Source organism: Nerophis ophidion, linkage group LG05, assembly GCF_033978795.1.
Source record: "Nerophis ophidion isolate RoL-2023_Sa linkage group LG05, RoL_Noph_v1.0, whole genome shotgun sequence".
Classification (NCBI taxonomy): domain Eukaryota; kingdom Metazoa; phylum Chordata; class Actinopteri; order Syngnathiformes; family Syngnathidae; genus Nerophis; species Nerophis ophidion.
Genome location: NC_084615.1, coordinates 47429889 through 47448957, shown reverse-complemented (window position 1 = coordinate 47448957; position 19069 = coordinate 47429889). Strand labels below are relative to the sequence as shown.

Sequence of the window (19069 nt, the reverse complement as noted above, 5' to 3'; positions counted from 1 at the left end):
AGACATTATTGTAAGGTTTTGTATTAGTGTTCCTAAAAATAGATATACCGGCCCTCAGACACATTTGTTTCTCTAAATTTGGCCCCCGAGTCAAAATAATAGCCCAGGCCTGGGTTATACAGTTATTTTGGATGAATTATGGTATTTTCCCCTTGATGTATTCGAAATAAAGCTACAAAACGCTAATCATGGTAACCGAAGGTATGAAGCAACGTGATTTTATTTTGAAACGTAAAGTTTGAACCGGAAGTAGCTGCCAATGACCCAGAATTGCTTTCCACTGCCATCACAGTGTGATGTCCGACAAATTTAAGCGTAGTTGGGCTATTTACTTTTCAACGCGGAGAAAAATAAGTCCCTTTTTTTTGGCATTCTGTGAGCATCTCTGAGTAATTCAACCGTTAATTTGTGAGCTGCTTGGTAAGTGAACGTTAAAGCCGAATGCTGGATGCTAACGTCTCTTCGGGCTTAAAATGCCCGACGACATCTTTGATCTAGTCGCTAAAAACCGTTCATGTTTTGTCCGCTACAAAATGGACACAATGATAGACTTGGAAGTTATAAGCTCTGTGTTTTTAGATGTACTGATGCGCTTTAAAAGTAGCCAATAATCCCAGTAACGTCCTTGTTAGCATGTAGCCTAGCCGTCAGCAGTTGACTAATGTGTTTGTGTGCTGATGAAACGCAGCAGGCGGCCACCATGAGCAACAGCCATCCTCTGCGGCCGCTGGCCTCTGTGTCGGAGATCGACCACATCCACCTGCTGTCGGAGCAGCTGGGACCTCTGGCGCTCTGCGAGCAATACAGCGATGTCACCTTCATCGTGGAGGGGAAGCGCTTTCCTGCACATAACGTTATCCTGGCCGCCCGATGCCATTACTTCAGGTACTCCGCCAACAATCACTGTCATCAACCGTCACTGTTTCCTGCTCACTTAGTGAACATTACATTACTGATATGTGCTCATGTAACTGTCAATCAACAACTGCCTGTTATCCCACTTACTCACCCTAATAGTGACGATCACTGATGCTGTTTAGTGAACATTACATTACTGATATGTGCTCATGTAACTGTCAATCAACAACTGCCTGTTATCCCACTTACTCACCCTAATAGTGACGATCACTGATGCTGTGAGGTTCAGTGGCTTCTTTGGGGGTTTCCAATTATAAAAAACAAAAAAAGTATATTTTTCCCGATTAAAATTTGCCGCATCATTCGTATGGAGGTGCTGTACATTGAGTCCGAGTGGACCATGTTCCGCACCTCTATCGTCGAGGCGGCAGATCGGAGCTGTGGCCGCAAGGTAGTTGGTGCCTGTCGGGGCGGCAATCCTAAAACCCCTTGGTGGACACCAGCGGTGAGGGATGCCGTCAAGCTGAAGAAGGAGTCCTATCGGGTCCTTTTGGCTCATAGGACTCCGGAGGCAGTGGACAGGTACCGACAGGCCAAGCGGTGTGCAGCTTCAGCGGTCGCGGAGGCAAAAACTCGGACATGGGAAGAGTTCGGGGAAGCCATGGAAAACGACTTCCGGACGGCTTCGAAGCGATTCTGGACCACCGTCCGCCGCCTCAGGAAGGGGAAGCAGTGCACTATCAACACCGTGTATGGTGCGGATGGTGTTCTGCTGACCTCGACTGCGGATGTTGTGGATAGGTGGAAGGAATACTTCGAAGACCTCCTCAATCCCACCAACACGTCTTCCTATGAGGAAGCAGTGCCTGGGGAATCTGTGGTGGTCTCTCCTATTTCTGGGGCTGAGGTCGCTGAGGTAGTTAAAAAGCTCCTCGGTGGCAAGGCCCCAGGGGTGGACGAGATCCGCCCGGAGTTCCTTAAGGCTCTGGATGCTGTGGGGCTGTCTTGGTTGACAAGACTTTGCAGCATCGCGTGGACATCGGGGGCGGTACCTCTGGATTGGCAGACCGGGGTGGTGGTCCCTCTCTTTAAGAAGGGGGACCGGAGGGTGTGTTCCAACTATCGTGGGATCACACTCCTCAGCCTTCCCGGTAAGGTTTATTCAGGTGTACTGGAGAGGAGGCTACGTCGGATAGTCGAACCTCGGATTCAGGAGGAACAGTGTGGTTTTCGTCCTGGTCGTGGAACTGTGGACCAGCTCTATACTCTCGGCAGGGTTCTTGAGGGTGCATGGGAGTTTGCCCAACCAGTCTACATGTGCTTTGTGGACTTGGAGAAGGCATTCGACCGTGTCCCTCGGGAAGTCCTGTGGGGAGTGCTCAGAGAGTATGGGGTATCGGACTGTCTTATTGTGGCGGTCCGTTCCCTGTATGATCAGTGCCAGAGCTTGGTCCGCATTGCCGGCAGTAAGTCGAACACATTTCCAGTGAGGGTTGGACTCCGCCAAGGCTGTCCTTTGTCACCGATTCTGTTCATAACTTTTATGGACAGAATTTCTAGGCGCAGTCAAGGCGTTGAGGGGTTCCGGTTTGGTAACCGCAGGATTAGGTCTCTGCTTTTTGCAGATGATGTGGTCCTGATGGCTTCATCTGACCGGGATCTTCAGCTCTCGCTGGATCGTTTCGCAGCCGAGTGTGAAGCGACCGGAATGAGAATCAGCACCTCCAAGTCCGAGTCCATGGTTCTCGCCCGGAAAAGGGTGGAGTGCCATCTCCGGGTTGGGGAGGAGACCCTGCCCCAAGTGGAGGAGTTCAAGTACCTAGGAGTCTTGTTCACGAGTGAGGGAAGAGTGGATCGTGAGATCGACAGGCGGATCGGTGCGGCGTATTCAGTAATGCGGACGTTGTACCGGTCCGTTGTGGTGAAGAAGGAGCTGAGCCGGAAGGCAAAGCTCTCAATTTACCGGTCGATCTACGTTCCCATCCTCACCTATGGTCATGAGCTTTGGGTCATGACCGAAAGGATAAGATCACGGGTACAAGCGGCTGAAATGAGTTTCCTCCGCCGTGTGGCGGGGCTCTCCCTTAGAGATAGGGTGAGAAGCTCTGCCATCCGGGAGGAACTCAAAGTAAAGCCGCTGCTCCTTCACATCGAGAGGAGCCAGATGAGGTGGTTCGGGCATCTGGTCAGGATGCCACCCGAACGCCTCCCTAGGGAGGTGTTTAGGGCACGTCCAACCGGTAGGAGGCCACGGGGAAGACCCAGGACACGTTGGGAAGACTATGTCTCCCGGCTGGCCTGGGAACGCCTCGGGATCCCCCGGGAAGAGCTAGACGAAGTGGCTGGGGAGAGGGAAGTCTGGGTTTCCCTGCTTAGGCTGTTTCCCCCGCGACCCGACCTCGGATAAGCGGAAGATGATGGATGGCATTCGTATGGACTACCCATGATGTTTCATATCCCATCAGCGTTTCTCACACTTACACAAACAAATGTACATGTTAAAGTTAAAGTACCAATGATTGTCACACAAACACACACACTGGGTGTGGTGAAATTAACCTTTGCATTTGACTCATCCCCTTGTTCACCCCCTGGGAGGTGAGGGGAGCAGTGAGCAACATCCGTGGCCGTGTCCGGTAATTGTGTTGATGATTTACCCCCAATTCGTCGGTTGGGGACATCTCTGCCCTGCTGATCTGTCTCCGCTTGGAATGGTCTCCTGCTGGCTCCACTATGGACGGGACTCTCGCTACTAAATTGGATCCACTATGGACTGGACCTTCACTATATCATGTTAGACCCGCTCGACATCCATTGCTTTCGGTCTCCCCTAGAGAGAGGGTGGGGAATGGGGGTGGGGGGGGGGGGGGGGTCCTCTCCAAGGTTTCTCATAGTCATTGTCACTGACGTCCCACTGGGGTGAGTTTTTCCTTGCCCTTATATGGGCTCTGATCCGCGGATTTCGTTGTGGATTGTGCAGCCCTATAGACACTTGTGATTTAGGGCTATATAAATAAACATTGATTGATTGATTGAATTCCAACCTTTGGTGCTGAGTACCAAGCAGGGAGGTAATGGCTCCCATTTTTAAAGTCTTTGGTATGACTCGGCCGGGGTTTGAACTGATCTCAGGGCGGACACGCTAACCACTTGGCCACTGAGCCACATGTACTCATCATCGCAGTTTTCACATGGGATACATGGCGCAGATGCAGTGCACGGCACACCCCCACGACCCTGGAGAGTATCAGTATGCAAAGAATTGGCCATGGAAAGTGAGGCTTATAAGTGTGCAGAACACGTCCACTCTGTGATGTCAAGGAGAGGCCAGAGTCAGGAGACCAAATTTCAGCCTTTGGGCATGATCGCGGCCCACTGCAGATTGTAGAAATAAAAAAAGGGTGCTAAAAGGCATAATGTAAATTACAAAAATTAAAGTTGTTCGGCGTTGTTAAATAAGCTATGTTCACTGACCGTACTGTTATGTTGTTAAATTCGGGGGCTTGCATGTACCTGCGGGTGTGTTTGTGGCGGCCCACTTGCATTTATGGCATACACTGGTATATCATATTTATTTTTTATTTGATAATTAATTGTCATCAGTTTCCACATTCAAATATGACACATTAAAAAAGTATCAGTATAACTAGGCAGTTTCATGTTTTGCATTTGGTTCCCTTACCGTACCTAACTTGTACTCTACCGTCACCGAACCATTACGATGGCGTACCTTTACACACTAACACATTGAAACATATTTGGATTTAAGCTGCAGCATTGGCCTTCCATGAATTGCCAAACTCTGTTTTGCCTGCAAGTACAGCTGTTAAAGATGAAATATATAAAATAATCCTCCACATGGGGAGTGGTATCACATTGGTATTTTGCAGACTTCAGCTAACACATTGGTGCTGAGCATTACCTGTAGAAGGAACTTGCGAGAATTGTCAGAAAGATTGACATAAGACAGAAAATATATTATACCACAGATCAGTGGACAAATGCTAATATTCATTTTATGTTATCGTACTTAGGACCTCACTGGTCCTGATGCAATAGTGTGCAAAAGTGTTGATTGAACTGTTGGACTTTCAAGCCGCAGGAAGTTCAAAGGTGATAAAAGCCACATAAAAATATTGAACATCACAGAATCATGGTGCTCAAAGTACAAGTTTCACTTTGCAAGGAATTAGCACGGTATGTTGACATTGATGTGCTATGATTTCTCTCCAAGTCCTTTGTAATTTACATGTGACTAGTAGTGAAGTACCGTATTTCCTTGAATTGCCGCAAGGCATATAGTATGCGCCTGCCTTCAAACTCGCTTCCCAAAATAATTAGCGCATGCTTAGTATTACCGCCTGGTCAAACTCGTGACACTTCCCCTATCATCATTTTCAAAATGGAGAAGGCTGATTTCAAAACTGGTAGTTTGAAATCGCATTAAGGGAAGAAGATTAAGAGCTATTCAGTAGGATTTAAGGTCCAAGCTTACATCACAGTCAAATTTTTACTGCATACCTTTTGTAAGTGCCGGAGTGAGAAGAGGTTTTAAATTAATTAGCGCATGCTTACATTTACCGCATGACTTTGGTAAGCGCAAGAGTGAGAAGAGGTTTTAAATTAATTAGCAATACTGTAATCACGATTATTACACGATTATTCATTAATTTGAAAACATGACTTTTTTTTCCTGTACCACCAAAACTCAACTTTAAATATTGTTTTAAAAAAGCTGGCTATAAATTAATAACAAACCACAACAAGTACATTGATAGCAATAACAATACATTTAAATAATAATAGCAATATAAAAAACAATAAAATTAAGTTTTTCTAGTTATTTTTTAATTCAGTTTTTTACCTTTCACACTTATTTTACCATCATAGAGTGTGTGTTCTTGTGTCAAATAACATGTAACAGTTGTTTATTAAATGCAAAAATGCTTACATTTATTGGCGCATCTTTGAAATATTTTTTGACCAATATTTTAAGTCAGTGGATAATAATTGTACAAATGTATCAATGAGTGCTTTAAGTACTTTATGCTTGTCTAAGATACTTTTTCAAAACATTTGTTTTGTTAGCGCAGCCAGACCAGATGTGGCGCACCACACTGTTATTGTGACGGGGGAAGTGTGCTGTACTGCTGTTCTCAGTTTGATGAGTCAAGAGGCGAGGCAGTAAAAAAAAAAAAAAGAGCAAGTCACTCAAGTTGCGCCCACTGTTTTTAGATTAATGTAACATCAATGATATCGTTACCACAAAACAAACAGATGAGGTTTGTTGCGGGTATATGGATTGTTCCTGCTAGTTTAATCTTCCTAGTTTAGCCGCTGTGGCATTGTGTAATTCTGGACTGCCGGCGTTTTGAGTGTGTCAAATAAATGAGCGCTCGGGGACTCATTATTTTCCAAAATAAATGTCTTATCTCCTCACAATGAGAACATTTTATGATATTATATTGCCTTTATCAACGAATTACGTTTTATTGGCCAATTATGTGACTCTGTCTGCAGTTACCTCAACCCGGAAATAATTTGCTTTACTGCTTTTTTTGAGTTTAGTGATTAGTCATTCTGCATACGTTCGCCTGTCTATTAAAAATAGCAACCATGGTAAGATCCCACACTTCTAGTACACATGCTCTTTTTTCACCCATTCGCTCCTCATCTCTCAACGTCACAAGCTCCGGTGTTGTTGCGCGGCCCTTTAATTGGGGATTTTATTTTCATAATTGTGAGAAGCCATTGTCGAAAACGAAATTAAAATTGGATTAACTGTCCAGTGCAATGTGACTGCACAAAACAATACTCGAGGACGACGACGACAACAACAAATAAACATGGTTTTCCTTCAGGGCCCTCTTGTATGGCGGAATGAAAGAGTCGCAGCCCCAAGCAGAGATTTGTCTGGAGGAGACGCAGGCAGAGGCGTTCTCCATGTTGCTCAACTACTTGTACACAGGCCGCGCCAGCCTCAGCTCGGCTCGCGAAGAGGTGTTGCTCGACTTCCTCGGCCTGGCCCACCGCTACGGCCTCCAGCCACTAGAGGACTCCATCTCCGACTTCCTCCGCACCATCCTGCACAACAATAATGTCTGCTTGGTGTTTGACGTGGCCAGCCTGTACTCTCTCAGCACGCTCAGCGCCGCCTGCTGTTCCTACATGGACAAACACGCACCGGAGGTTCTCAACTCTGACGGCTTCTTGACACTTTCCAAGGTAAGATGCGACATAATGCTACCAAAGATACTGTACAATAACTCAGTAGTCACAAGATTAGGAACACTTGACCAATTCAAAGAGAAAGCATCAAATTATTAGGTTGAACTTAAAGCAAGATGTAGTGCAGTTGCACACCACTATAACGAACACATTGTTTGCCAAACATTGTCAATCAACATGTGGTAACGGGGCGTGGTAAATGACATTGTATAATTGGCAAAATTGGCTAAATATATAGTTTTTCACCTACATGTAACTGATCGTGCGCAAGATAAATGCCGCCCCTTTTCTATATAAGTTTTTTTTAACATGAAAACAAAGGCAAGTGGTTAATGAATGTATATAGTGTATTATTTACGCACTATTTGCCATAATAAGTTTGAAAAATCTCAAATATCATAAAAATGTTCCGTGCATCTAGATCGCATGCCAGGAACGCTACAGATGGTTGCACACCTAAACGGGAGTTGACGCCCATCAAAAGTAAGGAGAGACAGTTGAAGAGAAAGGTTTTTCAAGTTACTTAATGCATTTCTTGTTCAAGTCTGTGTAAAGTATCCGAAATCCTTTGATATTATAACCGAAAATAATGTGTAACTTTAGGTTGTGTGCGTACTTCTCTTGTTTCCTTATTTGTATTTGACTTTATTAAATGGATTTATTTAATGTTTGGCGCAGCCGGACTTGGGCAGGAGGGGGTAGAAAGAAGAAAAAAGGAAGACACGGGGACATTGCAGGTCCAAGAGAGACAACAACAAAAGAACAACATCAGCAAATACAATATGTTCAAATATGATATGAAAAATTATAACAAAAAAGCAGTTAGTGAAGTAAATATTAACAGATTATTGCAATACAAATGGAAGAATACCAATAGAAATAGCACTATTGATAATTAATAATAATAATAATTACCTCTATTATCAACAATGCAATTGTTTTAAATGCACCAATTCATATATATAATGAAAACTTGGATTACAAAAGAAAGCAGATAAATGGAGGGGAAGAAAGAGAAGCAAACTATGTTAAACCTTGTAGATTGTTATAGTACAATAAGTTAAGCTTTATCAGTGTCCCGTGTTTTACCCAGTTTTCCCTTGGGGGCCAACGTTTTTATATGTTTGATTAAACGTGATGGCCAAACATATTGGCACCCCTGCATTTCTACCAGAAAATAGTTGAAATTACAAATGCTTTGGTCTTCATGTGTTTTTCTTTTGTTTGCATTGGAACAGCACACAAAAAAAGCCAAATCTGATATTTTACACAGAACTCCATAAATGGACTGGACAAAATTATTGGCACCCTCAACTTAATATTTGGTAGCACACCCTTTGGAAAAAAAATACTAAAATCAATCGCTTCCTGTAACCATCAATGAGTTTCTTACACCTGGTTACTGGAATTTTGGACCACTCTTCTTTTGCAAACTGCTTCAGGTCTTTCAGATTTGAAGGATGCCTTCTCGCAACTGCTGTTTTTAAATCTCTCCGCAGAGGTTCTACAAAATTTAGATCTGGACTCATTCATGGCCACTTCAGAACTCTCCAGCGCTTTGTCTTACCAGTTTTGTGTGCTTTTTTAAGTATGCTTCTCGAGAAGATCTGCATAGAGGAATGGGCCAAAATACCAGCTACTGTGTGTGCAAACCTGGTAAAGACCTATAAGTAATCGTTTGACCTCTCTTATTGCCAACAAAGGTTATATTACAAAATATTGAGTTGAATTTTAAATTCCTACAATGTGAAATCCTGGATTTTTTTTCACATTCTGTATCTTCACCTATGATGAAAATTACAGACCTCTGTCATCATTTTAAGTGGCAGAACTTGCACAATCGGTGGCTGACTAAAAAGTATTTAGTCACTGTGTGTGTATATATATATATATATATATATATACATATATATTATTTTTTTGTATATATATATGCCTTTATATATACATATATAAATGTGCGTGCGTTTATATATATAAATATATATACATACATTAATTAACAAATGCATACATTCACTAAGCTCTCAAGCCGACTCGGGAGTGCCCCCAAATATATATGTATGTATGTATGTATGTATGTGTGTGTGTGTGTGTATATATATATATATATATATATATATATATATATATATATATATATATATATATATATATATATATATATATATATATATATATATACACACACAGTGTGGCAAATAAGTATGTAGTCAGCCACCAATTGCGCGAGTTCTCCCACTTAATAAGATGAGAGAGGCCTGACATTTTCATTATAGGTATACCTCAACTATGAGAGACAGAATGGGGAAAAATAATCTTGGAAATCACATTGTAGGTTTTTTTTATTAATTAATGGGTAAATATCTCTTTAAAATAAGTATTTGTTCACCTACAAACAAGCAAGATTTCTTGTCTTTCACAGACCTGTAACTTCTTATTCAAGAGGCTCTTCTGTCTTTCACTCATTACCTGTATTAATGGCACCTGTTTGGCCTCGTTATCAGTATTAAAGACACCTGTCCACAACCTCAAACAGTCACACTCCAAAAAACTCCACTATCAAAGAGCTATTAAAGGACACCAGAAACAAAATTGTAGATCGGCACCAGGCTGGGAAGACTAAATCTGCAATAAGTAAGCAGCTTGTTGTGAAGAAATCAATTGTTGGAGCAGTTATTAGAAAATTGAAGACATACAAGACCCCTGATAATCTCCTTAAATCTTGGACAATCTGGGTCTCCACGCATTTTCTCACCCCGCAAAAATCCCACAATCACACACGTGGAACTAGTGAATGACCTGCAGAGAGCTGGGACCAAAGTAACAAAAGCTCCCATCAGTATAAGACACTACGCCGCCAGGGACTCAAATCCTGCAGTGTCAGACGTGTCCCCCTGCTTAAGCCATGTCCAGGCCCGTCTGAAGTTTGCTAGTGAGCGTTTGGATGATTCAGAAGAGTATTGGGGAATGTTATATGGTCAGATGAAACAAAAAAATTTTTTTTTGTTAAAAACTCAACTTAGTTTGGGAGGAGGAGGAATCCTGAATTGCATCCAAATAACACCATACCTACTGTGAAGCATAGGTGTAGAAATATCATGTTTAGGGGTGTATTACACATTATTGAGATTAACATTAGTTATTGACCAAATACTTGATTTCCACCATAATTTGCGAATAAATTCATTAAAAATGTGATTTTATGGATTTTTTCCCTCATTTTTTCTCTCATAGTTAAGGTATACCTATGATAGAAATTACAGGCCTCTCTCATATTTTCAGGTGGAAGAACTTGTACAATTTTTGACTGACGAAATACTTTTTTGCCCCACTGTAAACAGTATATGCGAGAGGGACAAGCGGTAAAAAATGGATGGATGGAGGAGGGTTTTGTACAGTTTTACAAAGCTGTCATGACGTTAGTCGCATGTCAACAAACGTTGTGTGCGCAGACTGCTCTGCTGACGGTGGTCCGCCGCGACTCTTTTGCTGCCAGCGAGAGGGAGATCTTTCAGGCCTTGAGTCGCTGGTGCCAGCAGTACGCCGAAGGCCCCGAGACTCAGGAAGTGATGGCGGCTGTGCGTCTGCCGCTCATGACCCTGACGGAGATGCTGAACATAGTTCGACCGTCTGGCCTCCTGAGCCCAGATGACCTGCTGGACGCCATCAAGCTTCGCTCCGAGAGCCGAAACATGGACCTAAACTTTCGCGGCATGCTAAGTCCGTGATTCTCATACACCGTCTGACGTCTGATCATGTTACCGTAACATTGTGTTTCTATCGGGTGTCTGTTTGGCTTTCAGTACCGGAGGAGAACATTGCCACCATGAAGCATGGAGCTCAGGTGGTGAAAGGTGAGCTCAAGTCGGCCCTGCTGGACGGCGACACTCAGAACTATGACCTGGACCACGGCTTCTCCAGACACCCCATCGAGGAGGATGGCAGGGCCGGGATCCAGGTCAAACTGGGCCAGCCATCCATTATCAACCATGTGCGCTTGTTGCTGTGGGACAGAGACAGTCGGTAAAGACGCCTCACAGATGACTTAATGAACCTTTGCTGCTTCTGTCTTGAAGTTTTTTTAGATGTTTGAACTTGTTCACATGTTAAATAAGCATATTGTTGAAAGCTGCAAATATGGTGTGACCTTCACTTTAATACTCATTTCAGCTCCTATTCCTACTACATTGAGGTGTCCATGGACGAGCTGGACTGGGTGCGGGTCGTAGACCATTCCAAGTACCTTTGCCGCTCCTGGCAGAATCTCTTTTTCCCGTCTCGAGTCTGCAGGTAAGACAGGATGTCAGTTCTTTGTAATTTATCATTTCTATAAAGCATGACAATAGCACCGTATTGTACAATGTTTTGCAACTCAGGTACGTGCGCATTGTCGGAACACACAACACGGTCAACAAGGTCTTTCATCTTGTGGCTTTCGAGTGTATGTTCACAAACCGCTCGTTTACACTGGAGCAGGGACTTCTGGGTAGGTTTCAGAGAACCTCTTGCAACTGTCAAAATGCAGCCCAGCGGCTGAGGTATAATTAATGTGCTGCATCTGCAGTGCCCACCGAGAACGTGTCCACTGTGGCTGGCTGTGCCAGCGTCATCGAGGGTGTCAGTCGCAGCAGAAACGCCTTGTTGAACGGCGACACTCGAAACTACGACTGGGACTCGGGCTACACCTGCCATCAGCTGGGCTCGGGCGCAATTGTCATTCAGCTGGCTCAGCCTTTTTGCATTGGGTCGTTAAGGTGCATTGCCTTTCTCTTAGTCTTTCTAAAAGTTTTTCTATCAAGTTCTTCTTCTCAGTTCTATGACTTCCTGTTTAGGCTGCTGTTGTGGGACTGTGACGAGCGCTCTTACAGTTACTACATCGAGGTGTCCTCTAATCAGCAGGAATGGACCAAGGTGGTAGACCGTACCCGCCTGGCATGTCGGTAAGCCAATCAGAGTATCTTTTGGAAAAAATCTTATTAGCACATGCAACAATAGTGAGTGGCTGTTGTCAAGGTACAGTAAGCACCTTTCTGTCTCCCTATGTCACAGCTCATGGCAGACGCTCAAGTTTGACAAGCAGCCAGCCTCTTTCATCCGCATTGTGGGGACTCACAACACTGCTAATGAGGTATTTGTCACAGCCTTCTTCCTCTAATAGTCCAGTAATTCCAAAGTACAGAACTACCTTTGGTTTGTTGGTAAATATTTTCAAAAGGTCCAACAAAGTCCAAATGGTACAAAAACCGAAGCAATTTTCCCATAACGGGGTATCCGCGGGGTATACAAGTCTTAGATCCAACCATTTGAATTTAAGGCCTAAAAAAGTAAAAATTCTTCTAAAGTCTCATAAAAGATCTTACATATGATTTTGATATGTCTTAAAAATCTATTAATACTTTTATGTAAAACATTTATAATCTTCCATCTTTCTTCGAAATGTTTTGATTTTTGAGGACGCTACAACGTAACTGGAAAACGGAACTAAAGTAGGCTATCCGTGCTGCCTGGTCAAAATTTGTTGCTCACCAATACCTAATGTGCTGTGCGCACGTAGCAGTGTGTTGTTTCAGTTTAGCATAGCAGTGGAAACATTTTTACAAAAAGCCATTGGGAAAAACTAATTACTTGCATAAGATGGGTAAGTGCAAGTTCAACAATAGTAGCTACAGAACTATCAATTTAATGCATGAAGCCATAATCGCCTTTTTTAAATTTAGACAATCGCTCTGTCTGCACTCACTGGTTTTCAGAACTTTGTGCAGTTCCAGTAGTACTACAGTAGATGTTTGTATCTGTTTGCTCAATTCTGACAGCTGCAAAAGCATTGCAAAAGTTAACCAATTAGCTTTAGTAGGGATGCTAAAAGTCCCTTTCACAGACAATATATTGTTGTGCTTTTTTCTGCCTTTGCTGACGTTCTGGTTGTTGTTACATGAAAACACGTGATGTTAAGCACACTCCAGCTTTTGCAAGAAAACAGTTCTATAGCAAATGTGAAAAATGGCTGTTATAATGTTTGCTAATATTGTTTTCAATTAGTTTACAATAGAGAGGATTTTGTTGTATGTAGTTAGTTTAACCATTTTGTTTTCCAACGTCAAAGAGCATTGAATTAATTCATATACTTAAAATTTATTCCAGCCCTCTGATTCCCTTATATATTTGTACTTTTTGTCTGTATGGATGTTAAATGGTCTTAATTGACATTAATTTTGGTCTTAAAAAATGTTTTATAGTCTTAAATTAAACTTGTTGAAACCTACAGGGACCTTGTATAAGAAATAATGTAAATCAAATTAACCTATCCCAGACACCCCAAAATATAAACATAAAACACATACAATAGAAAATGATTCTGTTACATACAGAATACGATGTAAAATACATATACAGTGAAACCTCAATTTACTAACAACATATCAGTGTTTGTAAATGGAAAAGTTTGTATAAGCATTTTTTTCCCCATAAACAAAATATAAACAGCCTCGACAAAAGTCAATCGTTTAGTAAAAGGAGGTGAACTGACAATTTAACTTTCAACAATGTATATACATCAAAAAGTTGATGTTTGGCCTCTCTGCCTTCTTGGTTTCACTTTAAGAATATTTTCCGGTTGACATTTCATTAAGTGGCTTATCATGTTACTCGTGTTCCCCGACTGTCTGCAAACAGGTATTTTTGCATGTCCGTGCTTCCACATGGGTTACACCAAAAAAAAAAAAACGTCTACTCATTCATCGGACTGACGAGTCTGCAACAACATGGTTTCTCTTCGATTTTTTTTCCCCCCAAAAAATGCACTTATTTTTCTGATTTTAAACTCTGCAGGAGGCTCCAAAGGTTTTCCTCGTGCTTGCCGGCACTGCGCAGAGAATCATGGGAGATGTAGTTTAATTCTCTGACTGGCCCACTCCATCGCACCGGAAAAAAACTACACTGATGGGAGCACTCCCAAGTTCTCATTTGATACAGTCACATGCCACGGCATAATTGTGAGAATTTTGAAACGACCATACCGCAATATTTACAATACCGTAACATTCATATTATTGACAGACACTGAGTCACCAAAGTGTTAGATTATTTCTTTGAACACTCCATTAATGTGGTCAAACTGAGTAGTTTGTTGGACGTGATGTTTTTCTGTATAACAACCGAGAGGGTATACCAAAAACCAGGGCTAACTTTTAAGTACTTATAGTATTGGTTGAAAAAACAAATCATTCGAATAGGGCTGCAACTAACGATTAATTTGATAATCGATTAATCTGTCAATTATTACTTCGATTAATCGATTAATAATCGGATAAAAGAGACAAATTACATTTCTATCCTTTCCAATACTTTATTTAAAAAAACAGCATACTGGCACCATGTCCTTTCGACTTGCCAAATAAAACAAGTGTTACAATAATTGTATTTTTTTTTATAAAGTGCACCATTGTCCTGCACAATAGCAATAATTTTGCTTAGGGGAATTTCAAACCTGGCTATTACCTATTCCAAACATTCTGCAATGTTGGATGCTGACTGTCTTTCCTCTAGCGGCATGGTCGTAAGGCAGATTGACTTCATGTTCCATTCGTCTCCAATGTAGTGGCATGTATTGCCAAGGTAGGCTACACTTGTCCACATATCAGTAGTGAGAGCAAGTTTGCTCTGGGTGGCTTTTATGTCAGTCTACACAGCATGGAATGTCCGCTCGTACTTCCTCTCCATTAGTTTGGTAAAATGGTTCCTCGAGGGAAGAGTGTAACCAGGGTTGAGGACGTGAATCATTTGTCTAAAACCTTCATCCTCTACCATTGATAGTGGCCTCATGTCAGTTAGCAACATATTCAGGATAGCATCCGTCAATGGAGCCGCTTGCCGTGGTGCACACCTTCCTTTGTACCAAGTCTCTAATGCTGCCTTGTTTCTTTCTGAAATGAGAGAAACCATATTATGAACGTACATAGTAGCATCATTTACATGTAACTCAATACACACCCAGTTGATTTAATTAATCATTTCTGACAAATACGCCACCACATTAAAAAAACAGCTAAATTAAATAAATGGACATTGGAGTTGCAGAATACACCAATAACAACCCAGAAATGTAACTCATCAGATCAAAACTGGATCAGATATAGTACACGTTTCTGTTCTGGATAATAAAGGATTCATTTTAGGCTACCTCTGAATCATAGCATGAAATATTCCAGCACCTTCATAACATTTAGTTATACTAAAGCGTCACTCAAGTCTAAATAAATTTATATAGCTTTATTGGGCCCGGCTAAATTGATCCATTAAGAAACCAACCTGAGATATTTCTGTCTGTTACATTTATTTCCAAATTGTTAAACGTGCGTTTTCTCTCTCAAAACGGAGTCAAATGTGCCGGAGACACATTATCAGCCCCGCGTTGCAACAAAGACATAACCTTAACGTTACCCATAAAAAAGCTGATCTTATGAATGCCTGTTGCGACTCAAAACACAGAAAATTAAGTTGCCGCACTATCCAAAAAGTTCCTAACACTCTGAAAGTTAACACACAACAGTTGCTGCTGCGCTGCCTTAAAAAAAAATCTCCTCGTTAACAAAACACACAAAGACGGACAAAACGGATCAATATACTCGGACTATGGACTTAAAAAAGTTACGTACCGTGAGTTTTTCCCTTCATCCATGGCTCCTCTTCAGGTGCTGCCGAAGCAATATTGTACTTCCGTGCCACTCGAGGTCCATGCTGCACGTTTTGCAGGAAATGTCTACTTTGAAATCTTTAAAGTAAAGTGTTCTGACACTTTTGACGACTTGGGTCGTACACTTTTCTCCATTGAAGCAATAACCTCAAGATGTTTCTCCGCTGAACAATCCGTACTGTTTTCCTTCGCCATTTTTCGAATGTTTCCAAACAAAGGATACGGCATGGTCACGTGAGCTGCACTTGACACATCATTGGCTGGCTTACTGCCACCTCATGAGACGTAACCTCGACGACGCCCTGGCGCTGTTTTGTACTGTTTTTGATTATTGTTTTTCAGCTGTTCGTAAATGTTGCAGTTTATAAATAAAAGTTTAGGAGAAAAAATATCTAATTTAAAAAATTTAAAAAAAAGTTTCCGCGCATTGCATACATCCATCCAACGAATCGATGACTAAATTAATCGCAACTATTTTTATAATAAATTTTAATCGATTTAATCGATTAATTGTTGCAGCCCTACATTTGAACCACTTTTTACTTTTAATGTTGTCTGATTAGATCATGCTCCCATCCAAAAGTCGGCAGCATACCACCACAAAGCAGGGTAATTGATACTCCTGCTCATCCTTCCGTGTTGTCCCTGCAGGTCTTCCACTGTGTCCACTTTGAGTGTCCCGCCCAGTTGGACATGGACGTCAAAGAAGGCAGCCCAGGCTTGGACGCTTCAGATGCCGCCACATCCTCGCTGCCGCCGCGACCTCAGCGACCATCCCGCACTCAGAGCCTGCTGCCCTCCAACTCGTCTTCATCTTCCTCACTGGCCCATCATTAATAGCACCCCCTCCTCCCGCCCACCCAGTTTTTGAAGGGGTCAGGAGGACCGTCATTTTGCACAGCCTTTTCCCTCCTCGCTGCTCAACGGCGTCTTCTCGCTGTCATAACCTGTGCCCTTTGTTGTGCGCGTGCCTCAAGACTTGCATGTTTAGCAGCGGTGTTTTAAGACTCCTGTCTTCCCACTCGGTAGCTTCTACATCCACTGATTACTTTGATACGTTTTTGTGACTTTGGTCCTTTGAAGGCTTCGACTCAGCGCCTTTCTCAAGTCAAGGTGGTGGAAGAAGACGATGCTAACGCTGAACGATAACCATGACGATGTGCTTTCACTGCGGCATTCATCTTTTGATTAATCTTTCCCCTAGATACAAATACAGATTGAATCTATTTTCAAATCAGTGACTGGCCTCATCAAAGACGCCTGTAGATTTTGCATTTCTAAATTCTTCAACTTTTTGCCAAGTGTGATGTTTGTACGCAAACAACACTTAATCAAATTATGCATTTGTATATGAAATGAAAACTGCTAAGTGTTTGCAGTCCTTTATCTGGAGAACTTTTTTTTTCCTTTATACCTCAAGAGCAGACTAAAGCGAGATTGACGTGTCTTAATTGAGTATTTTACGCTCTTGCATTTCTTAGCACAAACTGAGGAGGAAAACAATTAATTGACGAAAATTTGGACTAAGAGGCTCTGACCTAATGATTTATGCGCCCGGGCTGCAAGAACCGAAAACAGACTATTACTATTACAGGAGCAGCTGCTATTGGCACTTTAACAGACTCAGACAGACACAAATTGGGTGTTTTGACTGAAGTAAAATACTGGAGCTGTGAGGTGAAATGAAGTTCTTCATCTCTTGAGATGTTATATGTTGTGTGTGTGTGTGTGTGTGTGTGTGTAAATGAAACTACTCTGATTGTTGCACTTTGTTCTCTTTGTCCACAAGGAACTAGTAGTCCTCCCATGTTCTGCTTGTTAACAAGCCAAAAACACACTCCTCAGATGTAATTCAACTTATAATTTTACACTAGTGGGAGCTTCAAGATTAGGCCTAGCATTATCACTGTACCACACCCTTTCTTGGGGGTGGTAATATTAAATTATGTTGAAAGAGCTGCTTTTGTGCTGTCTGACATGCTGGAAAACATTCTATTCACCATGTTTGAAGTAATTATTTTAGGTGCAGCCGTAGATGCAGTGATGCATAACAGCACTTCCAACAGAAAAACATTAGCATCCTCAGGAGGGTGTCAGGGTTTGTTATTATACTGTAATATATATCTGATTCCCAACTTTTGATGTGTTTGCTTTTTCACTGCCTGTAAAAATTGTCATTAATGTTCATCAAAGTGTGTTTTTCCTTTCATGAAAAGTGTATTTGTCTCATCTCAATGACACAAAAATGTTTTTCTTTGTTATTCCATTGAAGATGGAAAACCTGCAAGTGTTTACCATATGAATATGCATTTGGATGTTCATACACACATTGTGACGGGCCGTCTTTGAACCTAGCGTCGTCTTATACCTGTACAGTAGGTGGCAGTATGCATCCTAACTGCTTCTTAACACACTTTGTATGCACCTGGTCTGCCAGAGAATGAGAGATCAGTAATTTTATTTTAATTATCCATCCATCCATTTCTACCGCTTGTCCATTTTGTCGCGGGGGGTGCTAGAGCTTACCTCAGCTGCATTCGGGCGGAAGTTGGGGTAGACACTGGACAAGTCGCCACCTCATCACAGGGCCAACACAGATAGACAACATTCACACACTAGGGCCAATTTAGTGTTGCCAATCAACCTATCCCCAGGTGCATGCTTTTGGTGCTGGGAGGAAGCCGGAGTACCCGGAGGGAACCCACGCAGTCACAGGGAGAACATAAAAATTCCAAACAGAAAGATCCCGAGCCCGGAATTAAACCCAGGACTACTCAGGACCTTCGTATTGTGAGACCCATGCACTAACCCCTGTGTCACCATGCTGCCTATTTTAATTATGATTTATATTATAATTTATAAGGTGTATAGGCAAGTATGAAAACTTGCTAAATATCACAACAGTTGTTCTAAAAAAATAAATCATTTTAATCATGATTTATTTATTTTAGAACAACTTTGTTGTGATATTTAGCACATATTCATACTTTCCTATATGCCTTATAAAGCCCTTAGTGACATCTACTGAAGATAATTTATTTGTCATGTTTATGTACACAACCGGTGGCAATGTCTCGTTTGGGAGATACATAACAATAAAAAGAAGTTGTGGAAGAAAATGCATTTATATTTCTAAGATTAACAGTTTTGCTATTCATGTCTAAGACAAGTGGTAGACAATGGATGGATGGAAGTCTGTTTTTTTCTCCCACACAGTGCAGCCCCTCCTCACATACCCCGCGCTGTGCATAGGGCATTTCATCCAATGGGGGCCCCATTTGACTTGAT

The 19069-nt window shown here is 42.0% G+C and overlaps 1 protein-coding gene across 1 annotated transcript; it reads left to right on the top strand.

Annotated features, from left to right (window-relative positions):
- The first annotated feature begins 235 nt into the window (after positions 1-235).
- Positions 236-18104, top strand: btbd9 (BTB (POZ) domain containing 9). The gene is made up of 11 exons (XM_061901155.1): positions 236-420; positions 689-885; positions 6720-7083; positions 10542-10809; positions 10893-11112; positions 11260-11379; positions 11466-11575; positions 11654-11843; positions 11922-12029; positions 12139-12217; positions 16433-18104. The coding sequence occupies exons 2-11, from the start codon at positions 701-703 to the stop codon at positions 16616-16618; spliced, it is 1830 nt and encodes a 609-aa protein (XP_061757139.1). The 5' UTR covers positions 236-420; positions 689-700; the 3' UTR covers positions 16619-18104.
- The last annotated feature ends 965 nt before the right edge of the window (positions 18105-19069 follow it).